At 45.6% G+C, this 13,826-nt stretch overlaps 1 protein-coding gene and 1 non-coding gene across 4 annotated transcripts in view; both read right to left on the bottom strand.

The window, feature by feature from the left end:
• Positions 1-13,826, bottom strand: part of WRN (WRN RecQ like helicase) — a 234,382-nt gene that overhangs the window by 82,294 nt on the left and 138,262 nt on the right. For all 3 annotated transcript variants that reach the window (XM_069742190.1, XM_069742199.1, XM_069742208.1), the window contains one exon: positions 10,436-10,577. In XM_069742190.1, coding sequence (XP_069598291.1) covers positions 10,436-10,577 — 142 coding nt within the window. The remainder of the gene's footprint in view (positions 1-10,435; positions 10,578-13,826) is intronic.
• Positions 7,717-7,823, bottom strand: LOC138660470 (U6 spliceosomal RNA). Its single transcript, XR_011317867.1, has one exon. It is a non-coding gene; the product is annotated as a U6 spliceosomal RNA (small nuclear RNA).

Raw genomic sequence — 13,826 nt, 5'->3', positions numbered from 1 at the left:
CCATTTCCTTTGGTTTCCTATTATATTTATTATGGCGGAGCATTTATCTCCGGTGCCCTCTTTATAGGTTTATTATTCTTAACATAACTGTTTAACTTCCGTAAGTTAATTATTGTTCGGAAGGACCCTATCTGGCTTTGGAACTAGAAATAACGGGGAGTAAAATCCCATCCCTCTTTCCTTTCCTGAGGGGGGACTACTGGATGACGGCTTTGTCTATAAGTTTCATTATTTCGTGTTCTAGGGCCTCTTGTTGGGGGGAGGACCTCAGGGGAGTTACCACATACAGTACAAACCAAAAGTTTGGACACACCTTCTCATTTAAAGATTTTTCTGTATTTTCATGACTATGAAAATTGTACATTCACACTGAAGGCATCAAGACTATGAATTAACACATGAGGAATTATATACTTAACAAAAAAGTGTGAAACAACTGAACATATATCTTATATTTTAGTTCTTCAAAGTAGCCACCTTTTGCTTTGATGACTGCTTTGCACAATCTTGGCATTCTATTGATGAGCTTTCAAGAGGTAGTCACCAGGAATGGTTTTCACTTCACAGATGTGCCCTGTCAGGTTTAATAAGTGGGATTTCTTGCCTTATAAATGGGGTTGGGACCATCAGTTGTGCTGTGCAGAAGTCTGGTGGATACACAGCTGATAGTCCTACTGAATAGACTGTTAGAATTTGTATTATGGCAAGAAATAAGCAGCTAAGTAAAGTAAACGTGGCCATCATTACTTTAAGAAATGAACGTCAGTCAGTCTGAAAAATTGGGAAAACTTTGAAAGTGTCCCCAAGTGCAGTGGCAAAAACCATCAAACGCTACAAAGAAACTGGCTCATATGAGGAGCGCCCCAGGAAAGGAAGACCAAGAGTCACCTCTGCTTCTGAGGATAAGTTTATCCGAGTCACCAGCCTCAGAAATCACAGGTTAAAAGAAGCTCAGATTAGAGACCAGGTCAATGCCACACAGAGTTCTAGCAGCAGACACATCTCTACAACAACTGTTAAGAGGAGACTTTGTGCAGCAGGCCTTCATGGTAAAATAGCTGCTAGGAAACCATTGCTAAGGACAGGCAATAAGCAGAAAAGACTTGGGCTAAAGAACACAAGGAATGGACATTAGACCAGTGGGAATCTGTGCTTTGGTCTGATGAGTCCAAATTTGAAATCTTTGCTTCCAACCACCGGGTCTTTGTGCGACGCAGAAAAGGTGAACGGATGGACTCTACATGCCTGGTTCCCACCGTGAAGCATGGAGGAGGAGGTGTGATGTGATGATGTGGGGGTGCTTTGCTGGTGACACTGTTGGGGATTTATTCAAAATTGAAGGCATAATGAACCAGCATGGCTACCACAGCATCTTGCAGCGGCATGCTATTCCATCCGGTTTGTGTTTAGTTGGACCATCATTTATTTTTCAACAGGACAATGACCCCAAACACACTTCCAGGCTGTGTAAGGGTTATTTGACCAAGAAGGAGAGTGATGGGGTGCTACGCCAGATGACCTGGCCTCCACAGTCACCAGACCTGAACCCAATCGAGATGGTTTGGGGTGAGCTGGACTGCAGAGTGAAGGCAAAAGGGCCAAAGAGTGCTAAGCATCTCTGGGAACTCCTTCAAGATTGTTGGAAAACCATTTTGTTAAGTATATAATTCCACATGTGTTAATTCATAGTTTTGATGCCTTCAGTGTGAATGTACAATTTTCCTAGTCATGAAAATACAGAAAAATCTTTAAATGAGAAGGTGTGTCCAAACTTTTGGTCTGTACTGTAGTATTGGGGAGGCAGGGAAATAAAGTCTATTCGAAGCCCCGACTTGATTAGGTTTAGTATCCAGGGGCTGACTGATATTTTTTCCCAGGCCGGGAGGAACTGAGATAGCCTTTAGTGATGAGCGAATATACTCGTTACTCGAGATTTCTCGAGCATGCTCGGGGGTCCTCCGAGTATTTTTTAGTGCTCGGAGATTCAGTTTTTCTTGTTGCAGCTGAATGATTTACATCTGTTAGCTAGCATAAGTACATATGGGGATTCCCTAGCAACCAGGCAACCCCCACATGTACTTATGCTGGCTAGCAGATGTAAATCATTCAGCTGCGGCAATAAAAACTAAATCTCCACGCCTCTTATCATAGGGATGGATTCCAACACCTTATTCCTAGGTACCCCATCCCGCAGTTGCTTTTCTAAGTTAGCCAGTCATACCATTAGTGACCTAGAAGTACATGTGGCTGCTATGGCTGGTCTTAAACTTCCCTCTGCAGCTTCCCAAGCCCCTTTTGTCAAGGGGATCCTTCAGAGTTCCCTTGTCCTCAAAGGGGAGCGCAAATTTTTTTGAGGCCTTAGCCACCGCAACGTCAAGTTTAGGGGCATTATCCCAAGAAGTGGAAGCTTCCTCCTCAAAGGGATATTTTCTCTTAAGGGAGGGTACCACAGAGTTCTTCTTGTCTGGTTTCTCCCACTCCTTTTTGATTAGGGCTTGGATATTCTCATTAAGAGGGGAAACTTTCCACAGTTTTTGGCCTAACCCCTTAAACATTATATCCTGGACCGTCTTGTCAGGGTGAGGATCCAGCACTCCCATAGTAGATCTTACTGCTTTCACAAGTGCATCTACTTCATCTAGGGGAAAACAGTGACGGCCCCTGCTTTCATCATCTGAGGAAAAGAGGGAAGAGTCCAGTATCTCTGAATCCCTACCCTCGGAACTAGAGGACTTGGAGTGGGAATAAACTATAGATACCTTCCTCTTGACTTTCTCCCCTTCTTTAAGGGACTTTAACACAGTCTCGACCTCCGACTTGACTACAGATCTCAGTTCAGAGGCAATGTTTGGGGTTTCCTCGCAGAGAACTCGTCCTATACAGGAGTCGCAAAGCTTCTTATCCCAGGACTGCAGTAAGGTTTTTTTTGCACAAGAGGCAGGACCTGTGCTTTGTCTTTCCCGCTCTTTTCCTTCCCTAAAATATACGGAAGAGAGGGGAATTATAATAGTGAACTTTCACGAAGATCACTCACCAATCTGACGCAGCCGCAGGTACCGATTCCGGAGGAGGAGGTAGGATCCTGCAATGTGAGTTCTGGAGATGGTAACTGGTTTACCGCGCTGGAGTTCTTGCTATGTTGTGTGGAATGACTGCTGGACTGAGAACTCCGGTTGTCAGCATAAAATCGTTTCCTCTGCACATCCAATTTCTGTCGCTGGTGGTGGCGCTGCTGCTGCTGTCCTCCATGGTTATCACCTGGGACGGCATGCAGCAGGGAGCTCCACAACTCACCGCTTTTTTAAGCTTTCCGCCTATTACCAGCCCCTTCCCCTATGGCTGCGTCGCTGGGGAAGCGTTTTTCCTTTTTTTTTTTTTTTTTTACTTCTACTGCGCATGTGCCCGCTGCCAAGGACTCGGAAGTGCTGCTTTTAGATCTGGGGAGGTGGCCATCTTGGTGCACCCCGGGCGCATGCGCAGTGTGCGCCCGCTCCAAAACCGGAAGTCCTTCACTATTTCCGGCGCGGCACCATCTTGGAACACCCAGGGTACCTCTGCGCCTCGGGCGTGCTGGCCGGGACCCCGTCTCCTATCCGGAGTGGCGGCTGCGCTTCCCCCCGCTCACGCTGCAGACCCATCGGACCCAGCAGTGGTGGCTTTGGATACCGCACCAACCGTGGCAGGGGCCTCCCCGCTGCCAGAACCCGGGCTGGCTGGCACCGGAATCCTTGCTGATCTTCGGACATTTTCCAGGTACCGACACACAATAGGTTCTCAGTCAGGGACAGGAAACCACTAATGCGGGGGAGAGGTACCACCCTTTTATCCTGTAGGTTTCCTGTCCCTGAAGGGCGGATCCCCTCTCTCTCCGTGTTGCTGTCATGGGGGACTGAGAAAATAACAGTATACCTGTAAAAGGATCGATTCTAACACTGGAGTTATCAATACCCAACTTTCATTCTAAAGTTTCTGGAAATTAGCAAACTTATTAACCCCTAAAATTCTGGGTTGTACTTGTATTTGTAAACAAACAAAGCAAGTGAAGCAGAATAATAATAATCTTATATATAATTGTCTAAGGGTCACTTCCGTCTTTCTGTCCGTCACGGATATTCATTGGTCGCAGCCTCTGTCTGTCATGAAATCCAAGTTGCTGATTGGTCTCGCCAGCTACCTGTCATGGCTGCCGCGACCAATCAGTGACGGCCACAGTCCGATTAGTCCCTCCCTACTCCCCTGCAGTCGGCGCCCGCTCCATACTCCCCGCAGTCACTGCTCACACAGGGTTAATGTCAGCGGTAACGGACCGCGTTATGCTGCGGGTAACTCACTCCGTTACCACCGCTATTAACCCTGTGTGACCAAGTTTTAACTATTGATGCTGCCTATGCAGCGTCAATAGTAAAAACATCTAATGTTAAAAATAATTTAAAAAAATAACAAATCATTATATACTCACCTTTCGCGACGCTCCGGTGACCTCCGGCAGGTTCCGATGCCAAGAATGGTATAGGAGAAGGACCTGCCATGACGTCACGGTCATGTGACCACGACGTCATCACAGTCTCTGCGCGCCTGAGCGAGAAGGATCTGCCATGACGTCACGGTCATGTGACCGTGACGTCATCACAGGGCCTGCGTGAGAACGACCTGCTGTGACATCACGGTCATGTGACCGCAACGTCATCACAGGTCCTGTGCGAGGACCTGCCATACCGTCACGGTCATGTGACCGCAACGTCATCACAGGTCCTGTGCGCCTGCGCAAGAAGGACCAGCCATGACGTCACGGTCATGTGACCGCGACGTCATCACAGTGCCTGTGCGAGAACGACCTGCCGTGACGTCACGGTCATGTGACCGCGACGTCATCACAGGTCCTGCGCGAGAATGACCTGCCATGACGTCACGGTCATGTGACCGAACTACAAGGGGCCCTCGGAAGGTGAGTATATGTTTATTTTTTAACCTGTGACAAACGTGGCTGGGCAATATACTACGTGACTGGGCAATAGGGCAATATACTATGTGGCTGGGCAATATACTACATGGCTCTGTGCGGAATACTACGTCGCTGAGCAATATACTATGTCGCTGGGCAATATACTACGTGGCTGGGCAATATACTACGTGGGCTGTGCAATATTCTACATGGACATGCATATTCTAGAATACCCGATGCGTTAGAATCGGGCCACCATCTAGTAATAATAATAAAAAAATAACAATAACAAAAATACTGGAAATGATTAACCATGAGTGTTACCCATAGCCACTAAGGCTACTTTCACACTAGCGTTAACTGCAATCCGTCACAATGCGTCGTTTTGCAGAAAAAACGCATCCTGCAAAAGTGTTTGCAGGATGCGTTTTTTCTCCATTGACTAACATTACGCGACGCATTGCGACGGATTGCCACACGTCGCAACCGTCGCGCGACGGTTGCGCCGTTTTTCGGCCGACCGTCGGCCGCAAAAAACGTTCCATGTAACATTTTTTGCAGCCGACGGACCGTCTTTTCCGACCGCGCATGCGCGGCCGGAACTCCTCCCCCACCTCCCCGCACCTCACAATGGGGCAGCGGATGCGCTGAAAAGCAGCATCCGCTGCACCCGTTGTGCGGCGGAGGCAACGCTAGCGTCGGTAACCTCGGCCCGACGCACTGCGACGGGCCGGGCCCGACGCTAGTGTGAAAGAAGCCTAACACACGTGTAATTTGCAGTAGCCTAAACTGTACCTTAAAGTAGGCTGAATATTAATTTAGTTTATTAAAAGAAACACTGAATAATAATTAAGTGAAACTGATAACGTAACATTATGAGCCTCACACATGACCGCAGCCTTTGTCGCCAGTTCGAATACTGACTCAATTCTGTAACATCTCATTAAATGTCGGCAAACCTCTAATTTCTTTGTTGCTTTCATTTATATATTTTTTTACATTTGAGGTTTCCTTTCAGGAGAGTTGTTAATCTTTCATCGTAACAAAGGAGGTATAAAATTTCATCAAATCCAACTTCCTAATTCGAAAGTTCCCAGGAGAACTTTCCCTACACCAGACTGACTAGTTTTCGTATAATAAGATGAAACCTGATCCCCTCCTGTGGTCTGTTTCAGGAATATGTGAAAGCCCATCTGTACTTAGTTATCCGAGGGACAAAACATGCAGGTGCAGGAACACACGTATCATTTTAATAACTATACAAAAGAAAAGATTCAGTACAACTTGTATTTTATTCATTTAATTTCCTGCTTAGGCTTATACAGGAAAGATGTATATTTTTTACGGTGAAAGTAGATAGAAAAATTTTGAGATTTGAGAGTCCTCAGTGGCTGATACCTTTTAAACCCTTTCCAACATCGGGTGTAATAATACGACGATGTCGGACACCCTCCCTGTGATGTGGGTTCCGACGGTGAGCCCATATCTTTTCTGGCACGTCAGCTGCTTTGAACAGCTGACATGTGCCGCTAAGGCTACTTTCACACTAGCGTTTTTTTAAATCCGTCACAATGCGTCGTTTTGCAGAAAAAACGCATCCTGCAAAAGTGCTTGCAGGATGCGTTTTTTCCCCATACACTTCTATTGACGACGCATTTGCGACGGATTTGCACACTTCGCATCCGTCTTGCGACGAATGCGTCGTGCTTTGGTGGACCGTCGGGAGAAAAAAACCCTACATGTAACGTTTTTTTCTCCCGACGGACCGCTTTTTCCGACCGCGCATGCGCGGCCGGAACTCCGCCCCCTCCTCCCCGCACCTTATAATGGGGCAGTGGATGCGCCGGAAAAATGCATCCACTGCCTCCATTGTGCAATGCAGCAAACGCTAGCGTCGGAATCTCTCCCCGACGCATTGCGACGGGGAGATTCCGACGCTAGTGTGAAAGAAGCCTAACAGCCACGAAAGGAATCACGATCCTCCCATGGCTGTTAACCCGTTAAATTCCGGTGTCAAACTGACAGCCATTTAATACACACTTCTGGCAAGCGCGCTGGAAATCCCGCCCAAAGGCGCCCGTGTCACATGAGTGCGGTTCAACAATGGGTTGATATGGCAACCAGAGGTCTAAGCAGACTTCTATCGTTGTCACTGCCGGATTGCTAAGAGCGCTGCCCGGTGGTCGGTGTTCATAGCAAGTCAGCAATTCTGCTACATACAGTCGATCTGATCATCGCCGATATGTAGCAGAGCCGATCGGGTTATGGCAGCTTCTAGTCTCCCATGGAGAGTATTGAAGCATGCCAAAAGTACAAAAAAAGAAATAATAAAAAAATATAAAAAAAAATATAAAAAAAATAAAAAAAACCATAAAAGTTCAAATCACTCTCCTTTTGCCCCATTCAAAATAAAACAATAAAAAAACAAACATACACATTTGGTATCGCCACGTTCAGAATCGCCTGCTCTATCAATATAAAAAAAGAATTAACCCGATCGCTAAACGGCGTAATGAGAAAATAAGTAAAAACGCCAGAATTACATTTTTTGGTTGCCGCCACATTGCATTAAAATGCAATAACGGGTGATCAAAAGAACGTACCTGCAGCAAAATGGTATCTTTAAAAACATCAGCTCGGTGCGCAAAAGAATAAGCCCTCACCCAACCCCAGATCACGAAAAATGAAGACGATCCAGATATCGGGAACAGGGATTTTTGTGTACTCACCGTAAAATCCTTGAATCCGAGCAACTCATTGGGGAACAGAGGACCATTTTTACGGAACGCTTCACAAATTTGCGTGTCATCCTTGCGCAGCGGCCATGCTAATCTTCTCTGTATCGTTCCAATTTTAGTATATGTGCTGCCGCAGCGAGCACCTGGAAGTCTAGAGAATCCAAGTCCAAGGGGCCATCCGATTCGAACTCAGAATCGCGGTCGTTACTGACCCCCTGGAGAGGGAGAGCGAGAAGCGGAACTCGCGGACGAGAATGTGCGAGAAGCATCAGAAAGGTGGGAGGAGTCAGTGGGACGCGTCATAGTGGGGCGGAGTTACAGAATATGGCCTAGCAGAGAACAGAAGTCGGGCATTAAATTTATTGGCGGTACCGGAAGGGCCAGGTATCTCTGCCAGGAGAAGCCCCCCTCTATCCAGCGCTGCCACAGACCGCCTGCCCAGTGCCCTCCAGCCCCAGCACTTATCCGGAGAAGCTGCCGGGTGGTATTTAAGCCAGCAATATGCGGCGGATACATGCCCTTCTGCTGCCGCTGCAGGTCTTGGATGGTGCAAGGATAAAGGGATCATCCTCAATTCACCATTTAATGGGGAGGTGGAGAGGGACCGTTCGCCTCCTTGTACCATCTGCTTTAACAGTGGTGGTGCAGTGGGGGCTGCTCGGACCCCACAAGGTGGGTCTCTGTACATCCAAAAGTTAATCCCCTAGGATGGGACAGGGCTAATGTCCGGCATTAATCCTGGCTGCAGAAGAGGATACGTGGAAGCGACACTCCATGTGCTTGTCCGTAAGGTGTGGGGAGATCGGTGCCCTTGAAGGGATCTGCCTCCCCTAAAATAATTCAGCTCAGGCGTGGCATCGCACGTTGCAGGAGAGGTGACACTCTCTGTGCTCCCCTGCTGACGGTTCGAGGAACCTTGAAAGGATCAGTCGCCCCATTCGTCTGTAGCAAAAATAAAAAGCAAAAAAGAAAAAGCTGAAGAATAAAATAAAAAACTTTAGGTCTGAAGACCAGACCAGTGTACCTCCTACGGACACTAAGCATGAACTGGTTCTGTCTGGAGCCAGTGGGCGGTGTATACTGCAGAAGAGGAGCTAACTTTTTTGTATTCACTTAGTGTCCGCCTCCTAGTGGCAGCAGCATACACCCACGGTCCTGTGTCCCCCAATGTGGCGAAGGAGAAAATGGCGCAATTTATTTAACAAACTTTGGAATTTTTTATCACCATTTAAATTAAAAAAAAGAACCTAGACATTTGGCGTCTATGAACTCGTAATGACCTTGAGAATCATAATAGCAGGTCAGTTTTAGCATTTAGTGAACATAGTAAAAAAGCAAAACAAAAAACATTTGTGGAACTGCACTTTTTTGCAATTTCACCGCACTTTGCACATAACTCGTCCCGCAAAAAACAAGCCCTCACATGGCCATATTGAACGAAAAATTTAAAAAAGTTATGGCTCTGGGAAGAAGGGGAGCAAAAAACAAAAAAGCTAAAACAAAAATACCTCTGGTCATGAAGGAGTTAATGGCTAACTGACAAGATAGTAACAAACTGCAAGCTTTCGAGACTACTCAGGTCTTTTCATCAGGCATGGAATAATACAAAATCTGAAGAATCACATATTTATACTCAACCACAGGGTTGTGCTCACAGCAATCCGGCATCAACAACCATAGACGTCTTCAATAGACCTCTGGTTGTCATGCCGACGCATCGCTGACCCCCCTATAATGTGACGGGGTCAGCGATGTGCGAATCCGGCCTGATGGCCGGAAGTGCTAGTTAAAAGCCGCTGTCAGCGTTTGACAGCGGCATTTATCTAGTTAATAGCAGCGGGTGAATCGGGATTCCACCTGTCGCTATTGCGGCCACCTGTCAATTGTACAAAACAGCTGACATGTCCCGGTTTTGATGCGGGCTCACTGCCGGAGCCCGCATCACAGCATGGGATCTGCCATTGGACGTACTATCCGTCTGAGGTCAGAAAGGGGTTAAGTCATGTCGGCTTCTTTTCGTCCCAGCAGGCTCAGAAGCTGAGCATGGATTATTGACAGCAAATGATGACTATTATACAGCCGTCATCTTCCTCTAACATCAAGGGGTGGAGATGGGCTCTTCCCACTGCTGTTTGCTTTTTAAATGCCGCTGTCAATCTCAGACAGAGGCACTAACAGTGAAAGGCCGGGTAGCACTCCGTTCCAAGCGCCAATCAGCCCCTCCCTGCGACATGAATGAAGGGCACCGATGGGATGCCATGACAGCCTCGTCTGCCTGTCGCTGACGTTCATAGGAGAACATGATTTTTACTATACACTGCAATATTATGTGATAAAAAGAAATAAAATAAACATATGTGGTACCTTCATATCTGTAATTTCTGTTCTATCAAAATATAAAAAAAATTAACCCAATCTGTAAATGGCGTAATGAGGTAAAAAAATCTAAAAGGCCAGGATAGTGGAATTTAAGTCGCTACTACACCGCAAAAGCGGTTCACAGACATCATCATCTCGAGCGCACAATCTAATTTCCCTATCAGTAGGTCTTTGGAGTGTGGGAGACAACCAGAGAGCCCAGAGGAAACCACAAGACATACAAACTCATTCCAGATGTTGTCCGTGGTAAGAGCTGAGTCCCAGGACAGAGGCGCTGATCAAAGAGCTCCACATGCCTTGGTGGACCCAAGAAATATTGTTTATTATATCAGTCCTGACGATGGCATCGTGTAACATTGTAAAATCTTATACTTACTGAACCCCGGAGAAATAAGACAGGGACACCGGTTCCAAATTTTTCCCCTAAAGCTTCGACTGCAGATAATAACTGGAAAGCTTGCGGACCAAAATCTTGGAGACTGTCTTCTTGATCAGTAATTGAAATGTTGTGCCTTAATCTAAAGGTAATAAAAAATGGACAGTCTGAATAGAGGAAAAAAACAATATTTCTTTTCAGGCGGCGTAAGAAAACATAGTAAAAAGGCTAGCATCCAATAAACCAAAGGTTTTTCAGATCAGAACTATTAGATAACTTTGAATATCACGAAATTAAACATATGAGCACAGAACAGATTACGGCAATAAAATAATAAAAAGTTTTAACAGGGAATTTGTCAGCAGGATTTTGCTATGTAATCTGAGAGCATTATGATGTAGGGGCAGAGACCCTGATTCCAGCAATGGGTCACTTACTTTACTGGGTGCTGCAGTAAATACATATAATATAATTACAGTGTTATCTGCTGCAGATCTAACAAGCAGAGGTCAGTTGTTCAGTTGCGTATAAACCGCCCAACAGCTTTCTGGGTACAGTGTATAGTGACAGAGCTGCTAATCAGTAGTGTGGGGCTGGACTAAGAAGAACGAGGCCAGTTGTCCTGGAATGATAATCTTCTGCTGAGAAAACTCTGATGGTATTAAAACAGCAAAACACAGCCCAGTAAATGACACATTGCTGTAATCAGGCTCTCAGATATGTATTTTCTAAGAAAATTTCATGTAAGTAAAGGAGGTACTGTACACTGTTAGTGTGTGTGTTTTTCTGGTGGATTATGCCTGGAATTCCCCTGAAAAGGCAGTAAAAAAAAATAATAAAAATAATGGAAACACGCACAGAGATGGCGGAAAGACCAGCTGTGCGTATATTCTGTCTTTTTCAACCTCTTATAACAGACTCAAAAGCTGTGAAGCAGCTGAAAGAAGTGACCGGTCTATTCTTCAGGTGACTTCTGCTTGGAATCTGTCACTATCTTATACATAGAATTAAAAAAAAAAAAGGGATTGGCAACAGAATTGCTGCAAAAACAAATAAAAAGACGCCAAAGAGGACTTTTCGGGAAAAACACCACAGGTATCTTGCAGGTACACCGGCATCTAAAAGACACTATAGGCACATACCATTACAAGGGGTTTAAAATGTTTTGTGGTTGCATTTGCTAAAATTGCAATAAAACTGTTACAATATATAAACATGCTAAGGACTCCATTTATGATTGCATTTTACACTTTCAGCACCCCATACGTAATCAAATCTCACATTATTAGTCTAGTCTTCTGGATGCAGCAGAAATAATCTGGCTGTCTGCCCGAGACAATCACTAATGTGGCATCAACAAAAAGAGCAGATTATTTATATGTATGGAAAGAATCCAAAAAATGGAAGCACATTTAACTTTAATTTAATATTCATATTAACAAAAAAAAAAGGCCAATGTAATAACTGAAAATTATATTTAATTACACATAACGTAAATCACAGTTTACTCTGTTGGATCTCTTAAAGATTACAGGATCATGGTATCTCTTGCTAGGTCCAATTCCAATTCCTTTACAACTCTAACAGAGTTTAAATATTGAAACATGTTACTCTGTTTCCAATAAAATCAATGGGCCATCCGAATAAATGGACTGAAATACACTGCTCAAAAAAATAAAGGGAACACTTAAACAACACAATGTAATTTCAAGTCAATCACAATTCCGTGAAGTCAACTTGTCCAGTTAGGAAGCAACACTGATTGCTGTTGTGCAAATGGAACAGAACAGGTAGAAAAGATAGGCAATTAGAAAGACAACCCCTATAATGGAGTGGTTTGGAAGGGGTGACCACAGACCATTTCTCTTTCTCTATTCTCATCCTTTTTGGCTGCTGTTTTGGCCACTTTTGTATTTTGTCATTGCTCTCTCCCCTAAAGGTACTGTACAGAAGCATGAGGCGGTGTCTACAACCCACAGAGGTTGCTCAGGTAGTGCCGCTCATACAGGATGGCACATACGTATGAGCTGTGGCAAGATGTGTAGCTGTGTCTGTCAGCACAGTGTCTAGAGCATGGAGCAGATACCAGCAGACATGCCAGTACACCAGGAGATGTGGAAGAGGCCATCGGAGAGCAACAACCCAGCAGCAGGACAGCTACCTCCTCCTTTGTGCAAGGAGGAACAGGAGGAGCCAGAGCCAGAGCCCTGCAAAATTATCCCCAGCATGCCACTAACATGTGTCTGCTTAAGGCTATATTCACACTTTGCGGATTTTGCTGCGGATCCGCAGCGGATTTGACCGCTGCGGATCCGCAGCAGTTTCCCATGAGTTTACATTTCAATGTAAACCTATGGGAAACAAAAAACGCTGTGCACATGCTGCAGAAAAATCCACGCGGAAACGCTGCGGATTACATTCCGCAGCATGTCACTTCTTTTCTGCGGATTTTCAGCTGCTCCAATAGAAAACTGCAGTTGAAAATCCGCAGTAGAAAACGCAGTAAAAACCGCGATAAATCCGCAGTAAAAACCGCGATGGGTTTTCACTGCGGATTTTGCAATTCCGCTGCGGAAAAATCCGCAGTGGAATCTGCAAAGTGTGCACATAGCCTAAACTGTCAGAAACAGACTCATTGAAGGTGATATGAGGGCCCGCCGTCCACAGGTGGGAGTTGTGCTTACAGCTCAACACCATGCACGGTGATTGGAACTTGCCAGAGAACACAAGAATTGGCAGATTCAACATGGACACCCTGTGCTCTTCACGGATGAGAGCAGGTTCACACTGAGCACATGAGACAGACGTGACATAGTCTAGAGACGCCGTGGAGAACGTTCTGCTGCTTGCAACATCCTCCAGCATCACCTGTTTGGCTTTGGGTCAGTAATGGAGTGGGAGGCAATTCTTTGGAGGACGCACAGCCCTCCATGTGAAAGCCAGAGGTACCCTGACTGCCATTAGATACCGGGATGAGCTCCTCAGACCCATTATGAGACCTTAAGCAGGCGCAGTGGGCCTTGGGTTCCTTTTGATGCATAACACAGCTATAAGATGATGATCTAGCTTCCAAGCTTGCAAAAATTTGATGGATTAAAAAATATTAATAGATTCCATCAAGAGTGTAGACGCCTAGCTGGGGTAAGCTAGTTAATATTTTTCTATTTGTACATGACAATGCCAGGCCTCATGTGGCTGAAGTGTGTCAGCAGTTCCTGCATGATGAAGGCATTGATGCTATGGACTGACCTGCTGTTCCCCAGACCTCAATCCAATCGAACACATCTGGGACATCCTGCTTCATTCCATCTACCAATGCCACCTTGCACCACAGACTGACAGGAGTTGACTGATGCTTTACTCCAGGTCTGGAAGGAGATTCCTCAGGAGA

Source organism: Ranitomeya imitator, chromosome 1, assembly GCF_032444005.1.
Source record: "Ranitomeya imitator isolate aRanImi1 chromosome 1, aRanImi1.pri, whole genome shotgun sequence".
NCBI lineage: Eukaryota > Metazoa > Chordata > Amphibia > Anura > Dendrobatidae > Ranitomeya > Ranitomeya imitator.
This window is presented reverse-complemented; position numbering and strand designations above follow the sequence as displayed.